General features: G+C 35.1%; 1 protein-coding gene across 5 annotated transcripts in view; it reads left to right on the plus strand.

The window, feature by feature from the left end:
* LOC149794170 (CUGBP Elav-like family member 4) overlaps positions 1–26698 on the plus strand; it is a 285013-nt gene that overhangs the window by 103505 nt on the left and 154810 nt on the right. For all 5 annotated transcript variants that reach the window (XR_016422975.1, XM_089968270.1, XM_089968273.1 and 2 more), the window contains exon 3: positions 7177–7259. Coding sequence is in view for 4 of the 5 variants with exons in the window: in XM_089968270.1 (XP_089824396.1) it covers positions 7177–7259 (83 nt within the window). In the remaining variant the exon portion in view is untranslated. The remainder of the gene's footprint in view (positions 1–7176; positions 7260–26698) is intronic.

Raw genomic sequence — 26698 nt, forward strand, 5'->3', positions numbered from 1 at the left:
GAAGTTTGTACATAATATAGGGACTTAAAAACGTGTGTAAAGAATTTGTACATAATACAAGGACTAAAGAACCACGTGTAAAGAAATTTGTACATAATATAAGGACTAAATCACCATGTGTAAATAAATTTATATATAAGGACCAAAGCACCACGTGTAAATAAATTTGTACATAATATAAGGACTAATGCACCTATGTAAAGAAATTTGTACATCATATAAGGACTAAAGCACCACATGTAAAGAAATTAGTACATAATACAGGGATTAAAGTACCATGTGTAAAGAAATGTGTACATCATATAAGGACTAAAGCAGCACGTGTAAAGAAATTAGTACATAATACAGAGACTAAAGCACCATGTGTAAAGAAATTTGCACAGAATATAAGGACTAAATTCCTGTGTAAAGAAATTTTTACATAATGTAAGGACTAAAGCACCACATGTAAAGAAATTTGTACGTAATATAAGGACTAAAGCACCATGTGTAAAGAAATGCGTACATAATGTAAGGACTAAAGCACCACGTATAGAGAAATATGAACATAATATAAGGATTAAAATACCTGTGTAAAGAGATTTGTACATAAGATAAGGACTAATGCACCCCGTGTCAAGAAAATTCCTACATAAATAAGGACGAAAGTACTGCGTATATAACGTTAAGACGATGAAAGGGCACAGACACATCATATAGGAACGTTTGTACATGATATAAGGACAAAGGAAATCATACCAAGACGTTTGTACATTTTATAAAGACAAAGGCAAACCATAGCAAGACGTTTGTACATCATATAAGGACAAAGGCAGATCATATCAAGACGTTTGTACATTATATACGGACAAAGGCAAATCATACCAAGTCGTTTGTATGTCATATTAGGACAAAGGCAAATCATATCAAGACGTTTGTACATTATATAAAGACAAAGGCAAATCATAGCAAGGCGTTTGTATATCATATAAGGACAAAGGCAAATCATACCAAGACGTTTGTACATTATATAAAGACAAAGGCAAATCATATCAAGACGTTTGTACATTATATACGGACAAAGGCAAATCATAGCAAGGCGTTTGTGAATGACTTAAAGACAAAGGCAAATCATATCAATACGTTTTAACATGATACAATACCAAGGGTAAATCATAAATTGATGTTTGTACATGATATAAGGACAAAGGCGAATCATATCAGGACGTTTGTAAATGATAAAATGACAAAAGCAAATCATATCAAGACGTTTATAACATAAGGACAAAGGCAAATCATATCAAGACATTTGTTCATGATATAAGGACAAAGTCAAATCATATCAAATCATATCAAGACGTTTGTACATGAAATAAGGACAACGACAAATCAGATCAAGACATCTGTAGATGATATAACGACAATGACAAATCATATCAAGACGTTTGTACTTGATATAAGGACAACGGCAAAGCATATCAAGACGTTTGTACATTTTATAAGGACAGAGGCAAATCATATCAAGACGTTTGTACATTTTATAAGGACAACGGCAAATCATATCAATACGTTTATACATGATATAAGGACAACTACAAATCATATCAAGACGTTTTACATTATATACTTAAATTGTTTTATCAAACGACAGCTCCTGCGTCCCATAGGTAGTAATCAATCGAACACTTATTTTAACAGTTCAAAACACATTTCCTTATCAGTCTAGGAAACTATCTATCAATCCGTTGCTCTCTATGCCAGTCATTCAATATATTTATCGGTTGGTCTTTCTATCTGTTCTTCTGGTTTTCTCTCTCTCACTCCATTTATTTATCTGTCTGTTTTTCCGTCTATCTATATTTATGTAAAAATAATATTCTCCTTATTTAATAAGTTCTGAGTAAGAAAGATTCAATAAAAGAAACAATAAAGGTACTCAATATACCATTCCACATCTTATTAGCTTTTGGTCTGACTGAAGCATGAATCTCTCTCTCTCTCTCTCTCTCTCTCTCTCTCTCTCTCTCTCTCTCTCGGATGCGGGAGGTCGCGGGTTCGAACCCCGGCCGAGTCACACCCAATACTTACAAAAATGGTACCAACAGTTGCCTCGCTTGGCGCTCAGCATCAATAGTGTTAGGACTGGTAGGCCTGGTGTCAGAATAATGTGACTGGGTGGGACATCATGCTACGTGTCTGCGGCATGATGCCCCAGTGCTAGACATCACTATAAACTGCCACACTGCAGACATCGTAGCGATATGACTGAAACATTGTTAAAGCTGCGTTAAAAATATCACACACACACACACACACACACACACACACACACACATTCATCAACATTTGTAACTGATTTACCTAAACGATGAACACAATCTTATTTAGGACTGAAAGATTAAAAAAAAACAAAAAAACCCACTTCATTATCTGTATAATCAATCATTTTTCTTACTGCTTATCTCCGATCGACCCTGGGAAGTGGTTCATCTTCGTCATCATCATCAGTTTGAATGGTATACATGATATCTCTAGCATTGTTCACAAACCTGCCAATTCCAATAGGTATCTCCATTTTTGTTTTAAAACGTCTTATGACTTCAGAGAAACGTCATTTAATTGGTTCTCACAGAGTACCAAAAAAAAATGTTTTGGCATTAAAAATATTATGTTTGTGCTAGTTGATGGTGTTCCAACACACAAAAATGATCCAAAATGGTAGTTTGAATAAATAGCATCACCAAAGTAAGGCAAATTCCATTCAGTGTCTGTGGTCTACACTCAGTTTACATTCATATATCTATAGTACAGTATTGTTCTTTGCTTGTGTGTGTGTGTGTGTGTGTGTGAGAGAGAGAGAGAGAGAGAGAGAGAGAGGGAGGGAGAAGCCCAGGCCCAATGGTGGCCTAAAAGTCCTGTAAAACAACGTTTTATTTGGCGTGGGCTCCATAATTAAGTTTCCTGGGTGTGTGGCAGAATTTCTTGCAGTGCTACTGTGCATATGGCAATGTTTTTTCTCTGTCTATAGTTTTTCGATAGGATGGTTTAAATATTCATGTCCGCACGTCGTTTTATACTGACCGAAAAGAATGGCTGAATTCGTGCAAGCCATGTTATCATTATGCAACCGACCGTATAAAGCTATGCAAGTTATTTGAATATGGTAAGGCGGAAATTCTTTTGGCATAAAACCATAAAGCTATAATGTCGTTTTCTGGGATGGAAGATTGTCTGTTTGGAATATTATAATTGTTGCAAAAAATGGATATAAGCAGACAAGCACGACGGTATATGACCATCTTGTCTTGCAACAGTTGTAGCCAAAATATCGTAGAATGTTATCTTGCTAGCAGGTCAATGCCAACTCACTCGCGCGTTCCTTTGCTACCAGTTCTGGGCGATCTGAGTTATTTTATCTGGGGCTCATAATGCATCCAGTCGGGCTGTCGAAAGGCAATTAAGATAGAAGTTCTAAGGGAAGAGGCGTGTCGAATTTTCAACGCCAGATAAATAAATAGACGAACATGCTTCACAATGCGTGCAGATACAGACTGTCACGTGACGAATAAATGAGTCACATGTTCGAATTTGCCGAAGAATCAAATACGGTAAATCAGAAAATATTCACAGGCTTAAATGTTTTGTGAAGTTTGCGAGGATGTCATTAACATTATTAGGGTAGGAGCTCGATGATATACGTGTGCGCATTCCAAGTTCAACAGATGCACAAATTTCATAGATGATGAATTTAACGATTTCATGAGACTATAATAAAGTTTAGAATTCATTTATTTACCTTAGATTAAACTGGAAAAGTAAATGCTTCGTGTATGTATGGAAAATATATCCCCCCCACACACACACCTTTGGAGTAGAGAGCCAAAGTAGATGAAATTCAAAGAGAAAAATAAAACACGAAAGAGCTAAAAAGAAGGAACATGTTTTATTTGGAATACTGTTTATACACAATTTTTAATTGCTTAATAATATCAGCTGTGTCATTTATAAATTGAAATCATCGCCATACAAAGTGTGCAAAACATAGACAAAATACAAGAAAAGAAAATGACAGCCATCAGGATTTGTGCAGACAGCAAATCAGCACATCCTAACAACAACCGTTACCTTCTCAAGAAAGTTAGCATTTTATTGTCTGCATCTGATGTATGCAGTGTCTAATAATGTTTTCCCGAAACAAGGGGATGGGGTGGAGTAGGCGTGAAATACACATTTACATATTAACGTTACGGAAGTTTACGGTCCCAAGCTGACGAAACACATCTACTGTGTGATCAACACATACTCGCCTGCGTAAATATTAGTGTTGAACTTCGTTAGTTTTGGAACGCGAAGGCGATAGTGCTGGGTGCCGTTTTATTGCAATAGAGATATAAATTATAAATCAATGGATGAAATGAATAAGTTGTTTTGCATTTTGATATCCTTGATGCTTTTTGTTTTAAAAGTTTGTGGGGGCGGGGTTTATAAGCGGCCGGGAACGTAGGCCGAAACTATAGTACCCTTTAGTGATAGAAATGCCTTAATGTATGCCTATTTATAAAACTAGCGATTGGATGCGATGGAGGACAAGGGCTTTGAAAATAGGATTCATTAGATTGTCATATGTCATGAAAAACTTTGAAAATGCCCCGGGGTGGGGTGAAAATGGGACACATGAAAGACATATGCCTACTTTCAGGCGCTATTGTGGGGTGGGGTAGAGTGTAACCAGTTAAAAGAGAAGCGTTATAATTTTAGTCCTTATTTAGGGAGGTGTGATTTTGTATTACCAAGCATAACAAAAAATATTCAATATTTAAAAGAACAGGAAGAAAACAAACAGACAAAAGTTACTTCCCATAGTCAGATATCATTATTGATGAGCTGTTAGTATCTCATCTATTTTAGCACAGACTTGCCAAAAACAAGTTCTGTTTTGTCTATTGCTACTTACTCCTGAACTGCATTCCCTGTTTTACCAATCTGTACCTCCTGCAAACCCAAAATTCCAATTCTGATAAAAAGGACTGCAATCACACACAAATTATGGAAACGTCATAAACATAAGACGGTATAAATTCAAACAGGAGACAGAAATTAATAGATCCCGTTCTATCGTCTTGAAATAAAAGGAAAAATAGCATACAAATAAAATACCAAAATTTGTCCTCCTATTGTGACCACATTGTATCTAAGAAGACATCAAGGAATGAAACATGCAAATAAAGTACTAAAGTTTGTTTTCCTCCAATAATAGAATGACCACACTGTACAAAAGAAGAGTTAAAATTAAATGCGCGAAAGATTAGAACAAAATAATAAAGATATACTTAATTATAATTAATATCTAATGTAACGTGTTTCAATTATAAAACCAAAAATAATTAACTTAATATGTTACTATGGTGGTTTTTTCATTGAACGAAAGATTTTGAATTTCAACTTATCGCTATAACCCCTCCCCTAATAATTAAGTTGTAGATTAACGTACGATTAAATAATATAATTTTAATTTAATGCACATACCTTTCTTTGTTATATAAGGAAAGGGCTGACAACCACTTAGAGAAGACCAGAATAACTGAGCAGACGTGCAGTTATATTGGCATAGGGTTCTATATAGATGAAATTAGCTTTGAATAGAAGGATTTCATTTTATTTTTCATCGATCCAGTGACTTTAGTACTATTATCTAGACGAAAGACACAAATTTTCAATTTAATGTTATCTTATTTATATTCAGTAGTTGGGTATAAATGTATCTGATGTGCGCCATTCATAATATCATAACTCTGTGAAAGCCATTTCAGGAAATTTTGTGCTGTATAAAACACTAAGATGTCAATAAAATTATGTACATTACATCAGTAACACGATTATAATAACTGATCTGCAGCTCTGAAAGTTTCGACAACCAAAGTCTGATCTTTGATTAGTGCTGCGAGAGTTACCTCCCGTAGACTAACTTCGTTACAGTTAGAAACTCCTGGCAACTTTTGATTGTGCATTTGTATAAATGAGAGAGAGAGAGAGAGAGAGAGAGAGAGAGAGAGAAATTAATTATCTCATCCTCTCAGATCAATGGATATTTCTCAACGTAACATTACTTGTCATTTGGTTCTGTGAACTGTCAATTGTCATTTCTAATAAAAATGTTATGATACACTTTTAAGAGGTATTTGAATTATAAAATTATATAAATAGCTTAGATTAACAAACAAGTATACAAGCACTCACACGTGTTTATGAATAAAGTTGTGTGTGCATTATTCGCTTAACAAGTGCTGTTATGACAAAACAATTCATGCTTCTCTTTTTATGCGCAAAAGGAGTGCCTGGGAAAAAGCAGGAATAGTCTGTTCAGTTCCCATATTATCATTATTATATCTAACCAGTATGTTTTAAGGTAAGATGTGTATAACAATAAGAAAAGTGACGAACCCCCAAACATGTCTCCTCATTTTCAGAAGATAAATTCTTTGTCCCGGTGAATATCTCATGTAAAGGTCACATGTAAAAAGTTTGCATTATATTTTTAGATGTGTGTAGATTTTACCGGTGTCTAAATCTCTGTTTATAATGACTGACTGCAAACCCGACAAATAGAAATACGAAAACTAATCCGCCAGCTCCGTCCATCCGTCTAACATATTTGTATGTGATTACTCTTTCCATGGGGGCCCTGAGTGGCCGAATCTCCTAAAGCGCTCACCGTTACTGATCACTGCTCTCACCTCTGTCTGCGTGGGTTCGAGTCTCGTGCTCGGCCAATGTGGGATAGCTTGCCAGTAGCTTCTAGAGGATCTGTGGTTCTTTCCGGGGTTATTCCGGATTGTTCCTCCACCATTTATACTGGCCACCATGTATAGCCTATCTTGTGCTGAAAAATGGCGTTAAACCCTACAAGAACATTAACAGCGCTTTCCATGCGTCAGGTCATGGAAGAAAGAGATCTGTAAACATTTTTGCTTTTCTACTCTTAGTACATGTCGGTCTCCTTACTTTACGAACTGCGACTAAATTTGGCGGTCCAGTGTCGAACCGAGTAAAAATCTCGATCACGCTTTGGAAGGTCCAAATAACGTCACATGACCATCGTATTCGATTAACTCTGGATGTTGTCATATTTGAATATTCTTATACTTATTCTTACGATCTTTCTTGCTTCCGATAAAATATAGTGTTTGTCTTTTTCAGGGTGTGCTTTTTTAACATACTGCATAAGGGAAAGCGCCATAGCAGCACAACAAGCATTGCACGAACAGAAGACTTTGCCTGGGGTAAGTGACATATATATATATATATATATATATATATATATATATATATATATATATATATATATATATATATATATATATATATATATATAGGTAGTTAATCATATAGGCGTCGAAACTCGTGCTGTGTAGTAACGGCTATCATGCATTAGTAACGGCTATCATGCATTAGCACCCTTAACACATACGATCATGCGTTAATCTCGTAGAATTGAGCAAGGAAGAAGGTATGGACTCGAGGCGCACGAGGAGTCACTCGCTTGACACAGCTCCACAGGAACGCACATGTATTGTTTGAAGTCCGCGCTCTACAGCGTTATAGAAAACTAGTGTAGAGCAGATACACACATACAGATAAACAATTAACACACCCACACGCTATTCACATGGAAATCATTATTTTATAATCTATTTCTTAAAAGTAATGTATATAAAAGTAATGTATAATGTATCCCGGCATTTTCAGGGAACACTCGTAACTCAGCATACATCAACAACGAACACAGCCTATAATACGACTTAGCTTGATTATGCAAGCGAAACATATTCTTGTAACGTTTCTCTGCTGGGAAAATATTGTCTTCCGTTATATCCGTAGAAACTTGAAACGTATAAACGTCCATATGTAATAATCATGCTCCTGGGAAATCACGAACAACGAAAACTAATGACAATACCAGCTAGAAACATTATAAATACTAATTTTATCTTCTACCATTGAAGAGTCTCCTTTGGAGCTCACAGTTCTCCAAATGAATCACAAGACAACAAACAAAGCGTTGGAAACGTACCAGCTTATGCAATATGATATTTGTATTGCTATCGCGCGATTCTACAGCTGAAAGAAACTGGCCATGGATAATTGGAAAATGCAATACAAGGTCAAACATTTTGCATCTTCATAATTATATTTAGGCGATCTCACGAATTGTACAATTACAGTTAGGTAATTGTCATTTTGCATTATGGTATTTCATTGTTATCACATACCCATGTAATTTCAGGTGTCGGAGGCGTAGCTATGATATTTTGCGCCCGGGGACGAACTATAAAATTGGCGCCCCAGCCCCCTCCCCGTTTAATCACATTTTTGAATATTACCCTTGTTTACTTATTATAATGTAACGTTGTAAGCCTCATTTTGGCGCCCCTGTACCTTGGCCCCCAGGGACATATGTACCCCCCTGCCCCCCCCCCCCCAGCTACGTCTCTGTCACGTGCTCGATACATCTTTTTGTCTAAAACACGCCGAAAGCTTAAAAGCTAAGTACGTGAAAAATACAATGCAATTTGAGTGTCTTGAACGAAATCGGAGGAAAGAACTCTTTGAAATGTATGTTTTGTTAAATTTAGTTTTTGTTTTATTGACATACAATATTTTAGCCATAAGACAAACATGTATGTAGGTCTGTAGAATTGTTTTTAGTCACTTCAAGAAAAAAGGAAAGAAGCTGAGAAGAGATTGGAATGTGTGTTTTCATCCACACACACGTGTCAAATAATATACGTTAGGACATTATTAACTGTTTGTAAAAAAAAAGTTATTATGTTCGGTTTCTATTAGCACCATATTTTGCTACATTAAAGTTAAACGCAGCACTCTTTTTTGGACGGATAAAACTTGGTCTGTCTCTTTTAAATCGACATTTATAAATATATTGCTTTGCATATAGAATTATCGGATTATTGATAGCCTGAGGTTTGTCTTTAAACAAAGATAACATTTATGTTTGTGAGTTCTAAATTATTTGTATGGCTATATTTACTTTGTATTCATTATAAAATATAATTTATAAAGGCTTTTGGAGTTTTGAATTGTAATAAATACTAAATTTATTTGTCGATGACTTTATACCTGCATGCATGCCTGGGAAATCTATGTAATTAATATTATCTATTGGTACAAGTATCAAAACATATCCTGGAACCATCGTCATTAATAAAATCATTCATAAATCTAATGCCTTTCTAAAACCATGTTTTTTTTATATACTAACTTTTCTATCTACTTCAATACAAAGATTAATCCATATTTGTGTTTCTTAAAAATATTCCTTTTTGATTGTCTTTTGACCCATGCCATACTAACTTGCAAAAGCGTGTATTGAGTTCACTTAGAATCTGCTTGGATGGATATGGTAATGTAAGGAAAAGATGATTAATTTTAGAGATAGTGCAACTTTTGATCACAATTTTCCATCCAAATCAGTATGAGGTTTATGCCACTGAATTCGTAGGTTCTTGATTTCAGGAACATTTATCCGAGTGAGTAAAAAACTTTATACTTAAGATAACAAACACAGTACTACCCTACCTAACTGTATATTCTGGATAGTATTTCTTGTTGCTACCTGCTCGACGTCCTATCCAAACTAGCTTTGTTTGTTTTTTTTTCTTCAGTATTAATACTAAGACCAGAATATGTTGAATTTTGATATAAAAGATGTGAGGCAGACACCTGAGTTTTCTGTGAACCATCGAGAATAACAGGTGTATATCATCAACATGCTGTGAAGGAAAAAAAACATAGGTTATATAATATGTTTTAATTGCCCAAATATTGCCATTTTAAAAAAAATCAGATGCCCTAAGATCTCTATGCATAAGATAAAAGTATCTGCGGAGAATGGAACAACCTCAACCCCCCAACCCCCGCCGTCTGCATTCCTCTTTCCATGGCAAGCCACTTGGAGATTTGACCAATTACACAGGATTTGATGTTGCTATACGACAATTTTGTTCATTTTATCATCGGTTCGGATTTAAAAGGTACATAACTATATGAAAAGTGCCAATGCAACTAAGTTAAACCTTTCTTCAAAATCAATCAAAAGAAAGAGTCCAGGAATTTTGTACTTTTTGGTGTAAACTATTCAGTCATATATGTTCTCTATTGGAACCCTGTTCGATGTATAACTGTATAAAGCACAGTTTTAACCATCCTTGCAATAGAATGCAGAAACAATTTTGTATGATACATTTAGATGTGGAAAAGAACCCTTCAATATTGTGATGGAATGCCTTTCGGCTTGATAGCCTCGAAATTTCCCTACGCCTATCATTTCGACGCTTTTTACATCGCTTTCATCGTAAATCAGTAAAACCTAAACCCCAATAACCTTCCGATAAAATGTCTGATGTTTGGTACGTCATAACCAAAAGTTTCCAATATTATTAATGTAATCCCTATTCGAAATATCTCTTGTTTTATCGAAGTCGTACAATGATGAGTATGGTCTACGATAAATTTCAGCAGTGATTAATTAAATCGTGGACATTTTCAAACTAAAATTCTCTTAAAGCAATTGATATGTTTACTTAAGGTACCTACTTTATAAACGTAGTCGAATTCTGTGTTGTGTTCAGTTATTTTAAAATATAACATGATATAATGGTAAAGAAACTTTCCTCAAATTGCGGTCTATCGCCTTTAAAAATGGGATATATGCAGAGCATCACAGTTCATGAACAAATGATTAAAGGGGTACCACTTATACAATTACAATATTTTAACGTTAATCAATGGTTAGCTCTGTGATAAACTTTCAGAGCAAAACGAGAGAGAGAGAGAGAGAGAGATTAATGCCTCAGTTTTTAGAAAAAAGATTAAGTAGTTATCCTTAGACCATCATAATTTACAGATTTGTTCATAATCTTCTATAAGGGCTATTGACACCAGTACTGTGGATAAGATCTTCAAGGCCTTGTAGTGGACAGCTAGTTAAACAAAATACATTAGTATCAGAATTGTGGAAAAACCCGGCTCTGTCTGGTAGTCGACCGTAAATTAAACAGATCACATTACCAATGAACATAAGACGTTTTATGTTCATTATTTCTTGGTTATCATTTAAAAGCTCGGGAAACAAAGTGTTACGATCATTTTGCCTTCTGGTTTGTCAATTGTATGACTTCTTATAAGTTATTGCACTCGATTGCATCTGTAGAAGCGAGTGTCTGCAATTCTTCATTGTATAATAAAATGTGCTTTTTTAAAGCTTGAAGAATGGTAAGGTCGAAAAGATATCGTAATTCAAGCTATCCGTTTCCTTTTTCTACTTTACTATCGTGTTTTTTTCCCAAGAAGATTTCCACGAAGTCATAATCTGAAAGGAACATGAGCGTTGCCTCTGATTGGCCGGTTCATTATCACGGCCACTATTGTTTCTCAAATTCTCATGCACTGTGCGCTTATGTAAAAGAAAATATCGAGGCAATATTTATGAGGAAGGAGGTATCAAAATGCAGACGAAGCAGTGAGTTCTCTCATGACAACAGACATCTCTCGTTAGGTATGTCAGACTTAAAGAAAAAACAAAACAAGAATGTGATTCCATTAATGTATTACTTTTACTTTCTTATACTCAAAAGAGAACAAAGGCAAACACAGATTTAAAAAAAAAAAACAACAACACTAAACGCGAAGATTTTGCTCCACTATTACACACGAAGCAAAATCATCTCTCCTAAAACATGTATGAGACTTGAAACATTATATTTGTACATAACTTAAAACCACATTGTGCGCGTGATAAGCAATGACGTACAGAGTGACACTATAGTCATTGTATGCTTTAGGCAATGACAAAATGATGACGTCCAATAAAATAAGTGTTCTGTGGCATGTAATTAATATGCTTCACAGAAATTAGTTTAGCTGAATCAACGTTGAATATTTACAAACATAGTGTATATATATATATATATATATATATATATATATATATATATATATATATATATATATATATATATATATATATATTTGTGTGTGTGTTTTGGTAAGTAAGAAAAGTAAGAAAGATTCTTAAATACTCATGAAATTACATAAAAATTAAATAGTTTTTAATCTCAGATTCACGTATGATTGATACATGCACATAAAAACGTCTTACAGTATTTATGTATAAACGCCTTTGTGCATATGTATGTATGTATGTATGTATGTATGTATGTATGTATGTATGTATGTATGTATGTATGTATATATGTATGTGTGTGCGTGTGTGCATGTGTGCGTGCGTGTATGTATGCATGCATGTAAGTCTGTATGTGCGTGTAAGTGTATAAGTAAGTAAGGATGGATGGATGGATATGAGTAAATGTCTGTCAACAAACGAGGTAAATCAATTACCCTTCCCTCCTTGCCTCATAAAGCTAGGCGTTAAATATATTCCAATCTGAAAATATACTACAGCTGTAGAGAGAGTTGAAATACTAAACTGTGTTTTGTCTGTAATTTTAAAGCAGAAAATAGCTCATATCTATTTTCAGCGTTTGCATGTAGCTATTAACCGAGTTGTGCCAGGGAAGCTCATTATTTCAATTGCTAACGGAGGAGACTTAGTTTTACTTTTGTTCTACCAACAGGAATATTGATACATGATTTGATCATTTATGTTCTTAAAATAACATTTACGTATAATACTAATGACAAAATTGCGTGGACAAAAAAATTATATTTTCATTTAGAGAGAGAGAGAGAGAGAGAGAGAGAGAGCATTGAATATTAAAGGAAATGTCGTTGACATATAGTTTGATTAAAAGTTACACTCTGCATTCAAAGCATTAGTAATACTGCACTTTTAAAGTGCCTTGTGTCAACAATTTATTTCTAAAGCATGAGTTTCGTTGATGACGTAGAACATTACACATAATTAGTTGAGTTTCTCATTTAGTTTATTATTTAATTCAACGCCATCTCTTCTTCTGCAGACTACGAATATAGTAAATGTATCCAAGCATTCTTTTTTCTCTTTTTGACAATGGCGTCAGACATTTTAAATAGAACAACGATGATTGATGGATTTTTAAATACGTCCCATATGCGTGTGGCAAAGTAAACAAAGGTAGAAATTGATTCCCCAATTTGCTTTGTGAATAATAGAATAAGTGTACTAAAATTGATGACCACATCAGCTGTGTGTGTATGAGTGTGTGTGTGTGTGTGTGTGTGTGTGTGTGTGTGTGTGTGTGTGTGTGTTGCTCGAACAGTAAAATCAAACAGTTTGTTAACTTCAGACAGTATTGTGGGTTTCCGAAGTTCGTCATCAAAACTGCTATCTATTGCAAAATTATGCTGACTTAAGAATTACAACTTGTTATTTTACAATACATTCGTGACCCCCTTGACCCTGACAGTGTTGGTATGCATTTGAATAAAATTCTTTTTCTCAAGCATTTTAATTGAAATTGAAATATATTTTCACGATGTAGATTGTAAAATAATTATCATTAGCTGATATCTACGTACTGATGCAAAAGAAACAGATTCTATAAAGTCCTATTTCCATTCTCAGCAACCGTACTTAAATCGTCCTTAAATCGTATTTAAACTATCGAGCACTGAGTAAAAGTTTTACTGAATTCGTGTAGAGACAGGTAGAGGTTTCACACCACTGTCACGTATTAAGATCATACACATGTTTGACATGGAAATTTACTACCGTGCATTTTCCGAAACTCGAAAGACTTTTGTCAGACATAATTAAATTTACGAGCTCAGCTTTGAATTCCAATCTTTACCATTTCTTGTCGCATCGACTCTACGGACCTATTGATTTTTCCCCAGGTTGGCAAAAATTCCATCATAATTCCGAGGCTTTTTGCAAAACAAGAGGTTGCCTAGCAACATAGACGTCAACATGGGTCGATTTTGTCACACAGTACCATATACCTTCGTAAATGAGTCAATGAGTAATACAGTTGTAATTGCTGCAAAACAACATGCAATCAATTCAACAGCTACTTACATAGTTTTTATTTTTAAAATATCTACCTCCAATAGTTTCATTATTTATTAAAATTGTTATCTTTATTTCCTTCAGATTAAGTTGATTTTAAGTCAGTTTTAGGTCTGAATGGAAGGAAACGTATCTTCTGGAGATAAAACTTGTTTTCGAAGACTTTTGGCAGACTAAATACGAAATGATTTTCCCTCAGGATCGAATTAGGCTTAGCTGTTGTTTTCTTCATTAGAGTTGACAGTCACGATCTTGGGAATAAGCATTAATGATATAGTTCTATTAGGGATCAGAAGTTTCCATGAGTCATTGATTATGTTTGTTGTTCATGCTAGGTTTACCTGTTAGACTTGTTTAATACACATTTCATTAATAGCATGCACAGTTTGATCAAGAAAACAACAGCCTTATCTAACTGACTATACAACGCACGTAACAGCTTAAAGCATGTCTGTTTCTGGAAAATAAGCCGGCGCCTGATGGCTTGGCAGATCGGAATGTATACTGTCATTTCGTGTCATATATTTCGTGTGAACAGCATACACCCCGATTCATCGACGCAGCATCCGAGGATAGATCTTGGTCCGTCTTGTTCGTAGTTAGACCGTTATATTGGAGCAGTGCGGTATTTTTCTAACCATGTCGACTTGAGATAAGTCATAAGGCTGCATAATACGTCATTTCCGACAAATCATTTATCAAGACAGCTTGCATAAAATGGGAACTTTATTGCTTATTATTTTATTAAAGAGTTCGATCTATTGGGGGAGGGGCGGTCTTGGTTTATATGATTGTTATTTATTGCGAAGAGGGGCGGTCTTGGTTTATGTGTGTGTTTTCATTTCTTCTTGAAGCTAAGACAAAGCCGTGCATGTTAGAAAGTACCATCACATCTGTTATAGACACAAATATTGATACAATCTAAAATTGTAGCTCAAGCATACAAGTGAATAAATTAAAACAATAATCTGGAAAAATTTAAAACTTCTTTTGTGTCTTTACTATTATATATATATATATATATATATATATATATATATATATATATATATATATATATATATATATATATATATATATATATATAAAGTAAAAATAATACACATATACACACAAATGCACATACATATGCACGAGAGAGAGAGAGAGAGAGAGAGAGAGAGAGAGAGAGAGAGTGTTTCTTTTTTTACTATCTCTTAATTGCATGACTTTATTGTTAGTTCAGTATTTTAATTTGCTTCATAAATTGCACAATTTTAATTGAAGTGTTGAAAGGGTCTGTTCTTATATTTGTTGGCTTACTGTGCATTTGACTTTTTTATAAAAATTTCGTTTACCTAATTGAATATACTTATACTTATAAGAGATGCTGAACACAAACGTTTGCAATTTTGTATCAAGATACAAAGCCAGTTCCTCGATTAGCATACATGAAACTGTTTCGTGCATAAAAGTCTCTGTCTCAAATTCGAGTTATACTTCAATTCAACTATTTTAATGTATGTTTGACTGAAAGCATCGGACGTAATGCTACAAACGTTCATGCATTGGCATGGATTAACTTCAAATGCAAACATTATAATACTGGTTGCATGAGTGACATGGATTAACTTCAAATTCAAACATTATAATACTGGTTGCATGAGTGACATGGATTAACTTCAAATTCAAACATTATAATACTGGTTGCATGAGTGACATGGATTAACTTCAAATTCAAACATTCTGATACTAGTTCAGCATGAGACGTTAAAGATTTCTTATAATTTGAAGTCTCTGTGTTGAGTAACATAAGGTATGAGCATTAGTTTAATATGAAATTATGCTTTCCATATTACTTTTATAACCTCAATATTGCGGTTTACCAAAGTATATCAGAGAAGTATACGTATATATATTAAAACTGGCGGAGTCGTGTTCACGTTCGCAATTTAGCAATAAAAGGGAGATAACCTTTGCTTGCTTATTGTAATCAATTATGATTATCTACACGCAGTTAAAGACACTGACATGAATGAAAAGTGATAGTTTACATTTTTATGTGAATTATATTATAGCTTCGCCTACTTGCTATTACATCCTATGCATATATATAAATTCCAAAACGTAATCTCACAAAATCTTCCGCTGAAACATATCATCCACTTGGCACTGATTTCTTGAATGCCTTGGCAAGTCAAGACTGCAATTTACAAGCTAATAGGAACGGTAAAATTGATCCGAATATTTGACTTCTTTCCAAAGAAAATGTTTGAAAATGGGTAAGGGCTCGAATGGTATTGATATATTTTTGTTTTCGGTTTAAGGGAGTCCAGTAGAGTTACCTTAAGAAAAGATCTTCATAACATTTTATGTAATTATGTGTAAATGACTAGTACAAAAAAAAACCAAAAAAAAAAAACCACTTAGAAGAAAATACAAAATTTGAAGATACCACTGTTTCTCGTGCAGTCATGTTGTAGCTAATAGAATTGGCATAAGAGTTAACCCAGCGATTTCATACATATTACATCAAATATGGCTTTTCCTGACGAGATATAGCGACACCAAATATTACTTTTAGGATATTTACTTTCTTTCAAGAAAAGAAACGTGATGAATGGGTCAAATCACATTCTTAGATATGTTAAATGTAAAACGTAAAAAAGAGAGATGTTTGTTTAAGTTGGATTACAAATAGATTTGTGTTCATTTTGCTCCCTATCACGCATAACGTAAAGCATATTCCCGAGGTTTTCTTCAGAAAGCAGTTTGCTGCGCATGAAATGGATTAGTATATATATATATATATATATATATATATATATATATATATATATATATATATATATATATATATATAGAGAGAGAGAGAGAGAGAGAGAGAGAGAGAGAGAGAGTGAGAGAGATGAACATATATTTCGATCGATCAGAATATCTGTTTGTATGTTCTAATATGGACAACTGTTTGTAATAGGATAATGAAATCTTTTTTGAATTATTTGAAGAAGCAACCATGAAATCCTTGAATTATTCCAAGATTAGTATTGCTTGGCACTCATTCTTGTATTTGAGAAAGGGTGAAGAGTTATATTGATTTTAATCATGGAATTCCAAATCTTTGCAGTTAAATTGTGCTGCGCAAACTCAAATTGAGCGTAACCAATTAGCGTTGACATTTTTAAAAAAAAAAAGGCAAAATGCCATAATGTGTAATTCACCCATCTAGTGAGTGTGCAGAACATGCAATAATCATAATATCTTTGTTGTAGTAAATATGCGCCACGTTTGAAAGATTTAACCGATATGTATCTTTGTAATGAAAGTTCTGGCAAATTTCTAAATGAGTGTACAAATTTGATTTCGAGACACGTACATTATTTCAGGGGTGATCTTTTGTTTTTAATTGAATTGAACTCTTTAGTGAGAAAGGGCATTTATCTATAGAGGGCTTGCGCGCCTATGAACACTGTGGTGATACATAGGAATAATAATGTATTTTCGGTAGGTTTCCAATATTATAAGGACCAGAATTTGTAATTCATTACATTACCTGTCCATTTTCTTGATCGGTTGAATTACAACGATCGAAGACTAGTGAACTGTTGACGGTTGGACTGATTTTCACAGGGCGACCACAACAATTTCGAGAACTATTCTTGAACTTTAATCCCCTTAGCTGCGATTACAATCCATTCTTTTTAATAGCAGGAGTTCAAAAAGCTTGTATAATCTCGTCGTTGATACTTCACATGCAACGGATCATGCCAATAATACGACAATCCCAATGTCCTTTCCGGTCAGAGTTGTGAAAGTTTCGTATTTACATGTCACAAGCTCTTAGACATTATTGTAATTTGAAGAAATTAAACAGATTACAAATGACTAGGAATATATACGTAAAACTGCCAAATCCGCCCTGGGTCACAATGCTCTAAACCCGCAAGTGTTGTCACCCTGGATAAGTTGTTGCTGTATTTGGTAGCTTAAAACCAACCTGTAATGTATCTCTGAAGGTATGGCATAATTATGTTTACGCCACATTAATGCCTACATACATAATCAATCGATCTCGTTAGAGGAATTACACCAATCTTTGTTAGCTCTGGTATTATTTGATTAACTAAATAGTTGGGTCGTGAGGTGATAACTACACCATTCTGCTTAAGTCACGTATTGTTTTAACTGAAATAGTATTCTTGCACTAGGATACATGTGGTTCACTTAGAATATTATTTAAATTTTAGCATTAGGTATTTTACATTGATAATACAAGACACATTATATGGCTAACGGGTTATGATATCCAGAAAAGGGCCATCTAGTATATTCTACATAACCGACCCTACAGCGGTCGCAATGGTACGCACTAATTTTGTTGCGCTCAACCAACACACAACAGTGGTTAAACTTTCAGCAACATATTTATTAGGGACTTTTCCACATCATAAATAGGTAAAATGGCGAGCATGCATTATGCATGTTGGATGTCAAGAAACATATTTGTCCGTACCACACGATCAAGATGATGCTTTCGTTTTAAATTAATATTTTTAGTGGATTAGTCCCTCATTGCTTTTTAAATTAACGGTTAAATCGCCAGGTCATTACTGTTAAACCTGTGGTGGTGAGTATATTGGTTCTCAGCGGTGTATTTTCGACAACGTGTCTCTTCTGAGAAAGATTTAATTAACCAGAGCAACGTCATGTTGATGCGCTAAAACAGTCATGGTTGAGCAAAATATGGCGCTCTACTGTACGCCATCGTGCTCAGTACGTAATTTTCGGCTAAATGGCATCACGTCACAATTATTTTCCTTCTATTTCATGTATAAGCATTCAATAGTATGCCACTTTTGCCATAAATGATACACTTCTATCGTTTTTCGCAACATACTGACCCACCTCATTACAATTAATTCTAAACGTTTCCCGATGGGTTGACTGGCTTTGCTAATGTATTGTCAATGTAAAGAAACTGACGTAGAGGAAGCAACCCAGAAAACAGAGACATTTTCCGTTAGTTTACTTTTTGCTCTTTTCATTCAATAGCTAGCAAAAACATTCTATATAGTTTCATTAAGTTTGCATAGTATCCTTACATTATTATTATTATTTTTATTATTATTATTATTATTATTATTATTATTATTATTATTAAAGTAACTTTAGCAAAAAAAAAGGTCAGCGATATGCAGACCGTGCAAACAAGGCTCTACATTTTTCGGAATATCCTCCTGATTTTCATAAACGCCAAATAGTGGTTGTTTAACTGTGAAATAAGTCCAAGTATGGCGGCCCAGTGTGTACACTATTTCACCATTTGTTTTGTTGAGAGGGCGCTCACCAGTTATTATGTACTTTTTAGAGAGTGACGTATGTAAGGTGAAGTTGTTTGCATTTTAAACATGCACATTGGAGAGAATGTTGCCATACCTCTATGCTACATTAATGTAATGTGGATGATAGTTCTTTGGATATTGTACTTTTGGAAATTGTACATGATCTATGCACACTGCTAACTAAAATGTCTGCTTCCTTGTGCTAAAAAATCAGCCTGAATTAGTCTAAAATACACTATCCATAGCAGCTATTAAAATAGGGAAAATGAATTTTGCCAGACTAGACAATACCAGCTTCTGAAAAAGCAACGAACGAATTACCAAATATATAAAATGTTAAAAAAGTTATCGGTTCTTTTGTATACAATTTACCTCTGAAGTTCAGGAAGGGAAAATGACCAAGTGGAGCTATCATTTTTTGACAGGTGTACATCTGGAGTAAGGCCAAGCTGTATACTCTATAACCCATATTACACCCATCAATCATACACCAAAATAAAGGGAATTAAAAGTTCTTTGAATTATACCATAGATATACAAGGTCTTTTTTAAACAGCCAGTATAACCGGTGATGAAAGCCGGGCAGATTCTTTTTCTTTAAAATTCTAACCCTAAGGAAAATACGGATCTGTAGAGCGCCACCTGAACTGAGTGTAGACCTCTGTTACACAAAGGCGTGAACGATGGCGTCACGACTACAACCAAGATCCCCCCTACCCCCCCGGACAATATCAATGTAAACTACGTTCTTAGTGCACGGCCAAATGTCCACCTTGACAAATGTATTAGTTTCTGCTAAGATAGCCACGGGGACAGTCTTGCTGACGAGTGAATGCGAGAGAGTAAAATCAAGGAGGCTACCTTCTGTCTTGTACATTGCCTCTGTTCATATACTGCAAATAAAATATTTTACCCGACGCCAGTATCCCCCTCTCGGTCGGTTACTTCTTTAGCCTAAGCACTGTCCCTAATCCTGTGTCCCCCATCTCGGTCGGTTACACTTTGGTCTAAGCACTGACGTCACACGATCACAAGCAAAGTCCTCAATGTGGCTGACCAATAAACACTAGAAACAGTCTCCTTTTTAGATGTCTTCCAAAACACTCACCTACTCTGCTACCAAGTTCGGATACGGTAGGGGATGCACATTTTATAGAATATCAAAGTCTTTCCGACCAAGCTTGAAGAACCGAATAGAACTGCATGCCTCATAAATGGATTGCTGGTCGATGTACGAATACTGAAACTATTTATACCGATCATGATATAAATTATTCATTTAACCTTGTAAAATTATCTTTTTCTGTTGGGGTCCGTGAATAAACCCCAAATGGGGCCAGTTAAATTATTTCGTGTTCATGTATTTCTTCTAAATGAAAATAGTATTCAGTTTTTAAAGGTTATGATATATCGGACGAGTTCATTATCGCTTGTTTCCAAATTTGAACAGGTTAGGCATATATCTGATCTTACATAGTGATATCTCGGACGAGTTCATTATCACATATTTCCAGCGGGGATAGGGTAGACACAGCTCTGATACTACATAATGTGATAGCGAATCAGAATTTACAGTACTTGCTCTCCTTGTAATTTAAAACAGCTTAGACCTGTGTCTTCTCTCGCATTACACGTTATGCGAATCTTGGTTTAAAGACTGCCCTCACACTACGCGGTTATGCGAAAGGTTGTCTAAGTTCTGCACTATCATTACGCTTTATGCGAATTTTGGCCTAAGGGCTGATTTGCATAAAGCGTCATGGGAATCTTGGCCTAAGGCCTGATTAGCATAAGCGTTATGGGAATCCTGACCTAAGGGCTGATTAGCATAAAGCATTATGGGAATCCTGTACTAAGGGCTCCTTTTGCACAATGCATTATACGCATCTTGGTCAAAATTGTTAGCGGTTGAATGCGTATTATATTTACTCTACCGTAACCGAGGTTGCAATTGTCCTATAGATGGAATAGAAAAACAACATAGGGATCTTCAGCTTCACGCACAAAATACACCATAAATTATAAATTATTTAATAATTGCAAAACGAACAAATAATTGGTCATCCAAGTATGAAAGTCATTTTTTTTAAAGAAAGGATCCAACGACTTATGTTTAATTCTATTATGGTCCAGAAAAGTAATAGATTCATATTCTTTCGTAAGTAATTTGTGCTGAGATTTAACCCAATTCTGTATTCTGGTTCTGCTACATTAATTTTATTTAAGTGTTAGCTATTTCAATAGCCCTACCATCGGTTCGGACTGGTTCGGCTACCGTTGTTGTTGTTGTTCTAGGGTTTAACGCCATTTTTCAGCAGAAGATAGGCTATAAATGGCGGCCATGTTTAACTATTGGAGGAAGAACCCTATAAAACCCAGGGAAGAACCACCGACCCACGAGAAGCTACTGGCAGGCTTTCCCACGTACCCACGCTAGCCGAGCCTTGGACTCGAACACAAGCAGACAGAGGTGAGATGGCAGTGATCCGGAACGGTGAGCGCTTTAGACCACTCGGCCACTCGGGGCCCCTGGTTCGGCTACAGTAATGTCTATTTAGGAAATGTACTTTTCTCAAACGTATCTGCATTAAAAACTTCCTTGTGTTCCTGCGCCGTAAGACACCAAACCAGACCAAACCTGGAATAGACGAGAAAGTTTTGGACTAGAAAGGTAAGGATTTTATACGCCAGACTAGCATAATGATCGGAAGAGGGTGCTAGAATGAGCTCTAAGGAAATATGATATGTACAAGGATGCTAGATTACTGTCGACTCGAAAGGACAATCTGCTAATAGAAGCTGCATCGCAATGTTTATTCTGAAAAATACATTTTAAGTTTAAAGTTGTATTTAAGTTTCAAGTTGTATACTAAATCTATATATGCTGTTCACAGACTGACGCTAATTCCATAACTTATTCCACAGGTAACGATTGGGTCTGTTTCAACCTTCCCATCCCCGAGGTTGAGAGATTCTGTACCGATTGGGTCTGTTTCAACCTTCCCATCCCAGAGGGTGAGACATTCTGTAACGATTGGGTTGGTTTCAACCTTCCCATCCCCAGGTTGAGGCATCATGTAACGATTGGGTCTATTTCAACCTTCCCTTCCCCGAGGTTGAGGAATTCTGTAACGATTGGGTCTGTTTCAACCTTCCCATCCCCCAGATTGAGGCATCATGTAACGATTGGGTCTGTTTCAACCTTCCCATCCCCCCAGGTTGAGACATCATGTAACGATTGGGTCTGTTTAACCTTCCATTCCCTCCAGGTTGAAACGTCAGTATCCCAATGGTCACTGTTATTCAAGATAATTTTTCGGAAGCAATAAGTAACTCAAGGACTAAACAGCAGTTTACAGTGGCGTCTCTCTATAAAGTTCCTTAATATATCACGGCCCTCATATAACGCGGCTATGGTCATGGCTATCTTTTCATTATATATTTTCTCCTGTATCAGTTTCTGTTAATATATTTAAATTTATTTTAATTCTAAGTTCATGAGAATGATTTCTATTATGATTTTACATCATTACAAACTATCTTTTTGTGTTATAATACACTATATGCCAATTCACATAAAGCTGTGGTGGTAAGTACTGTTATAAACACAACGTAACATCAACCGGCTTTAGGGAAAGCTGATTGTATTGGCTTACTATAAGTAACAAGTAATTAAGAAATTATTAGTTATTTTTGACACAATATTAGCGACACCTGATCTTTTATGTTCCTGTCAGTACGAAGACAAAATGTCACACTAATATTCTGAAATTCATTTTTTGGGTTGTTTATAATCAACATTCCTTCTGCGTACATAAATGGGAAGTCTGGCTTAAATTGACTGGTCGTAATATTCGATTTCAATTTTCAGACTACTAATTTCATGTCTAATGAGAGCCAGTTTGATTGCAATATACAAATCCTCTTCTAAAATAAAAAGAGCAGTATTGTAGTCTGGAACACATATTATTCTTCCTATATACTTTATTCGCTAATGGCCTATATAATGACTTGTATCGACTTGGTTTTTATCATGGCCTAGCCATAATGGTTGTTTTATCATCTATACAAAATAATTGATCTTGACTTTAATTTAACCGCATCTTGTGACCTTGAGCTAAAATTAATCGATACTTCGGTACTTCGCTTCTCCATCTTTCAACATCACTGAGCGAATCTTGTCGCGGTCAGCATAACAAGTAACAATTAACTTTGACTTATGGGGTAGGCCCGCAATAAATCGCTTGTCTGCGATAGCTTAACCTCCTGGTTTGGGGCATGACTGATATTTAATGAGAACCAATTGGAGAAACGGTCAGACAGAAGAGAGGCTAGTTGAATTGGGCGTGGGCTTAAGTAGAGTCAAAACGACAAAAGTGGAGACAATCCAGATACAATTCTTGGCCATTAAAAATAAGTGTCATAAAATGAGATTTTCATGAGATAGTTATTAAGAAGGCGCGGAAACGTGAGCTGTTACTAAAACTCGGATAGGCGTGTGATAACTTTTGGTGGTTAGAAAGAGTTAATCCTGAACGGTTAAGCTAAATGAGGGGTGTGCGTTTCTCAGACGAAATTCAATGTTTTAAGTAATTTCCTTCGCGAAGTTAGTCCGTCTAAATTTCTACACAGATGCAAGAAGTTGACTCCCGGAAAATAACAAGTATTTTCTCGTTAAAGAAACATGTGTCTGGAAGCTGAGAGACACGGAATTTAACGGAACAAAGAGAATTGGCTTGATGGGAAAAGCGAGGCTCAGAAAGTGCAAGGTGAAAATCGCTTCATATGTGCATCACATATTGGGAAAAGAGAGCAGACAGGCAAGTTATGGTTGATGACCAGACAGAGACTCTCTCTCTCTCTCTTCACGTTTCAGCTTCTCATCATCAGGTGCTGGATACGCTATTTATGTTCCGTGCATTTTCTATTCGTAGCAGAATTATGTGGTCGTCATGTATCGGTGAAAAAATAGAAATTTCTCTGAAATAGTCAAGCGTTTCCTATGAATGAATTATTTATAATATATATTTCCGGTCGCGAACTTATTTCTTTTGCTTTATTTTTCTTTATTGTAGACCTATTCCTTGTTCTTCGTTCCAATATGTCAAAACAACTTAAAAACGAAATGCCGAAATGTAGTGTTTTTCATTAGTGTTTTGACGTTCTTGAAGATGAGTTGCTGACACACAAAATAGTTCGCAATTAGACTTTATCTGTGGGCATAATGTTTGAATTATTCAAACATTGCATCTGGTTAGCTTTTCTAGGTTTTTGAAGGAAAACGTCTTCAAGTATAATGGACGCACGTTGTAATTAAATAGACATTACAACTTGGAATTCTTAAGTTAGTGAAAGTATGTGCGTGTTCCTGATAGTTCTTCATATTCATTGAAGTGCTGAGAATTCCATTAAAATTAGTTTTCTCTCTCTCTTCTCTCTCCCTCTCTCCCTCTCTCTCTCTCTCTCTCTCTCTCTTTCAGCGTTCTATCGTCGGGTGTCGGCAAAGGATACGCTATTAATGTTTCATTCATTTTCTATTCATAGCAGATCGAAATGTCAGTCTGGTCGTAGAAATGAAACGATTCTACTTTCAAAATAGCTTTCATCTACCTACAGTGTATTGTGTACTCAGATGGATGACGTAACATTAATTCTGTCAACAAGTAAACATGCACATTTTGATACTTTGTATTTCAAAAAGACTTTTTTTTTTTTCCAGTAGATACAACATCGATGCAGCTCGTAATGTATTTAAGACACTTGCGAATACCTTTTGGATAACTTCTGTGATCTAACTGTAAATATGTAGCATTTATCACTGTATGGTCTTTTACTAAGTAACAGAAAAGAGAGAAAACTACCATACTTTGTAAAACTTGGCCAATAATATATTTGCCTTGAATACAAAGTGTAAATTTAAAAAGAACTTTCAGTATTGTGAACTAAATACCAAATAGTCCTAAACGTTTTATGACAGGTCCAAAAGTATAGAGAATTCCGAATGAATTCCAGTGCTCCGAATGAATACCAATATTGAAAGTACCAATAGACTGGAATATTATTCATGTGATATCAGTTTTGATGTATCAGAATGATTTAAATCCAAAATTTCCGCAAATAATGGTTTAGTCCGAACTTCTTAATGAGCCCTTAGTAATTTCAAAGAATAATTTAAATAAATACATCCTCTCAAAGTATAACTGATCAGAACTAAAATTCATTCCCATAAGACTGGTGTTAAGATATGGAATGACGACTTTTTGTTTGATTCTGTCTTATACAAAGACATAAGGCACACTAACAGAATCAGGATAAGTGTAATTTTCCTATCAAATTCATAAATAAGATCCCTTATAGAAGCTTTCAAGGTCAAAAGGCCAAGTAAACATCTTTACCTTACCCCCGTAATAATGATCCCAATATGAGTCTAGACAAGAATTAGCTATGTAATATATTATTTATTAAAAAGACATTCTTCAAGTAGGCAAACATCTACCCTCAGTAATTGACAAAGGTAAATCACGATACAAATTAAATATACATAACAGTTACATGCTATTTTTATCATTCTCCCCACCTATAACATTGTTTCAGCTTCTCGACTTTATTAATAAATGATGCAGACAAGCATGGCAAAGACTATTGATCGGCGTCAGATATTTGTTCGATGCCAATATTGTAAATTTATTGTAGTGCCATAAGTCCTAAGTGAGGAAATGGACCATTTAAAAACAAAACTGTATATCATGTATATCAGAAACTGTTATACTGTAAGTTGCTTTTTTAGCTTAACCCGAATACTGGAAAAGTACGTCACAGGACAAAATAAGTTACACATTATCTGTTTTGTGGTCTGTTTTCTAGAAGACTCGTGTAACTCCTTAAAAATGACACTATTCAACAACTACGTCGTGTCAGTCACTAAACCTGAATGAAAAATTAGAACCGCAGATCAAGATGTTACTTTATTTCAATCACCTTTTTGACATGCTGTCTGTTTTCTATCATTTTTAATCAATGTTACGAGAGGCCTTTACACAGACTGGTTCTCTAGCTTGTTTAACGTCACACTTGATGAAAAGTTGAAGTTCTATATAGCTTATATTGTCTCGTTGCGTGGGTCACCGACCACAGTGGCTCTGATCGCTGTGCAATTTAAAGCAAAACCTAGGTATGGCTAGAAAAACAAAGAGAAACGAAAAAAGATGTGCCCCAGATTGGGGGAGGCGAGGCTAGACCGCGCTGTAAGCGTTGACCAAGGTAAAATACGAATAAGTAAACACTATATCAGTCAGGGAAAATGTTGTAAGACCATTTTAGCTATATTTAATCCTAAAGACCTTCTTACGCCAAGCACATAATAATCTCGATGACG

The sequence above is a fragment of the Sinohyriopsis cumingii genome, chromosome 8 (genome assembly GCF_028554795.1).
Source record: "Sinohyriopsis cumingii isolate HCF-2022 chromosome 8, ASM2855479v2, whole genome shotgun sequence".
NCBI lineage: Eukaryota > Metazoa > Mollusca > Bivalvia > Unionida > Unionidae > Sinohyriopsis > Sinohyriopsis cumingii.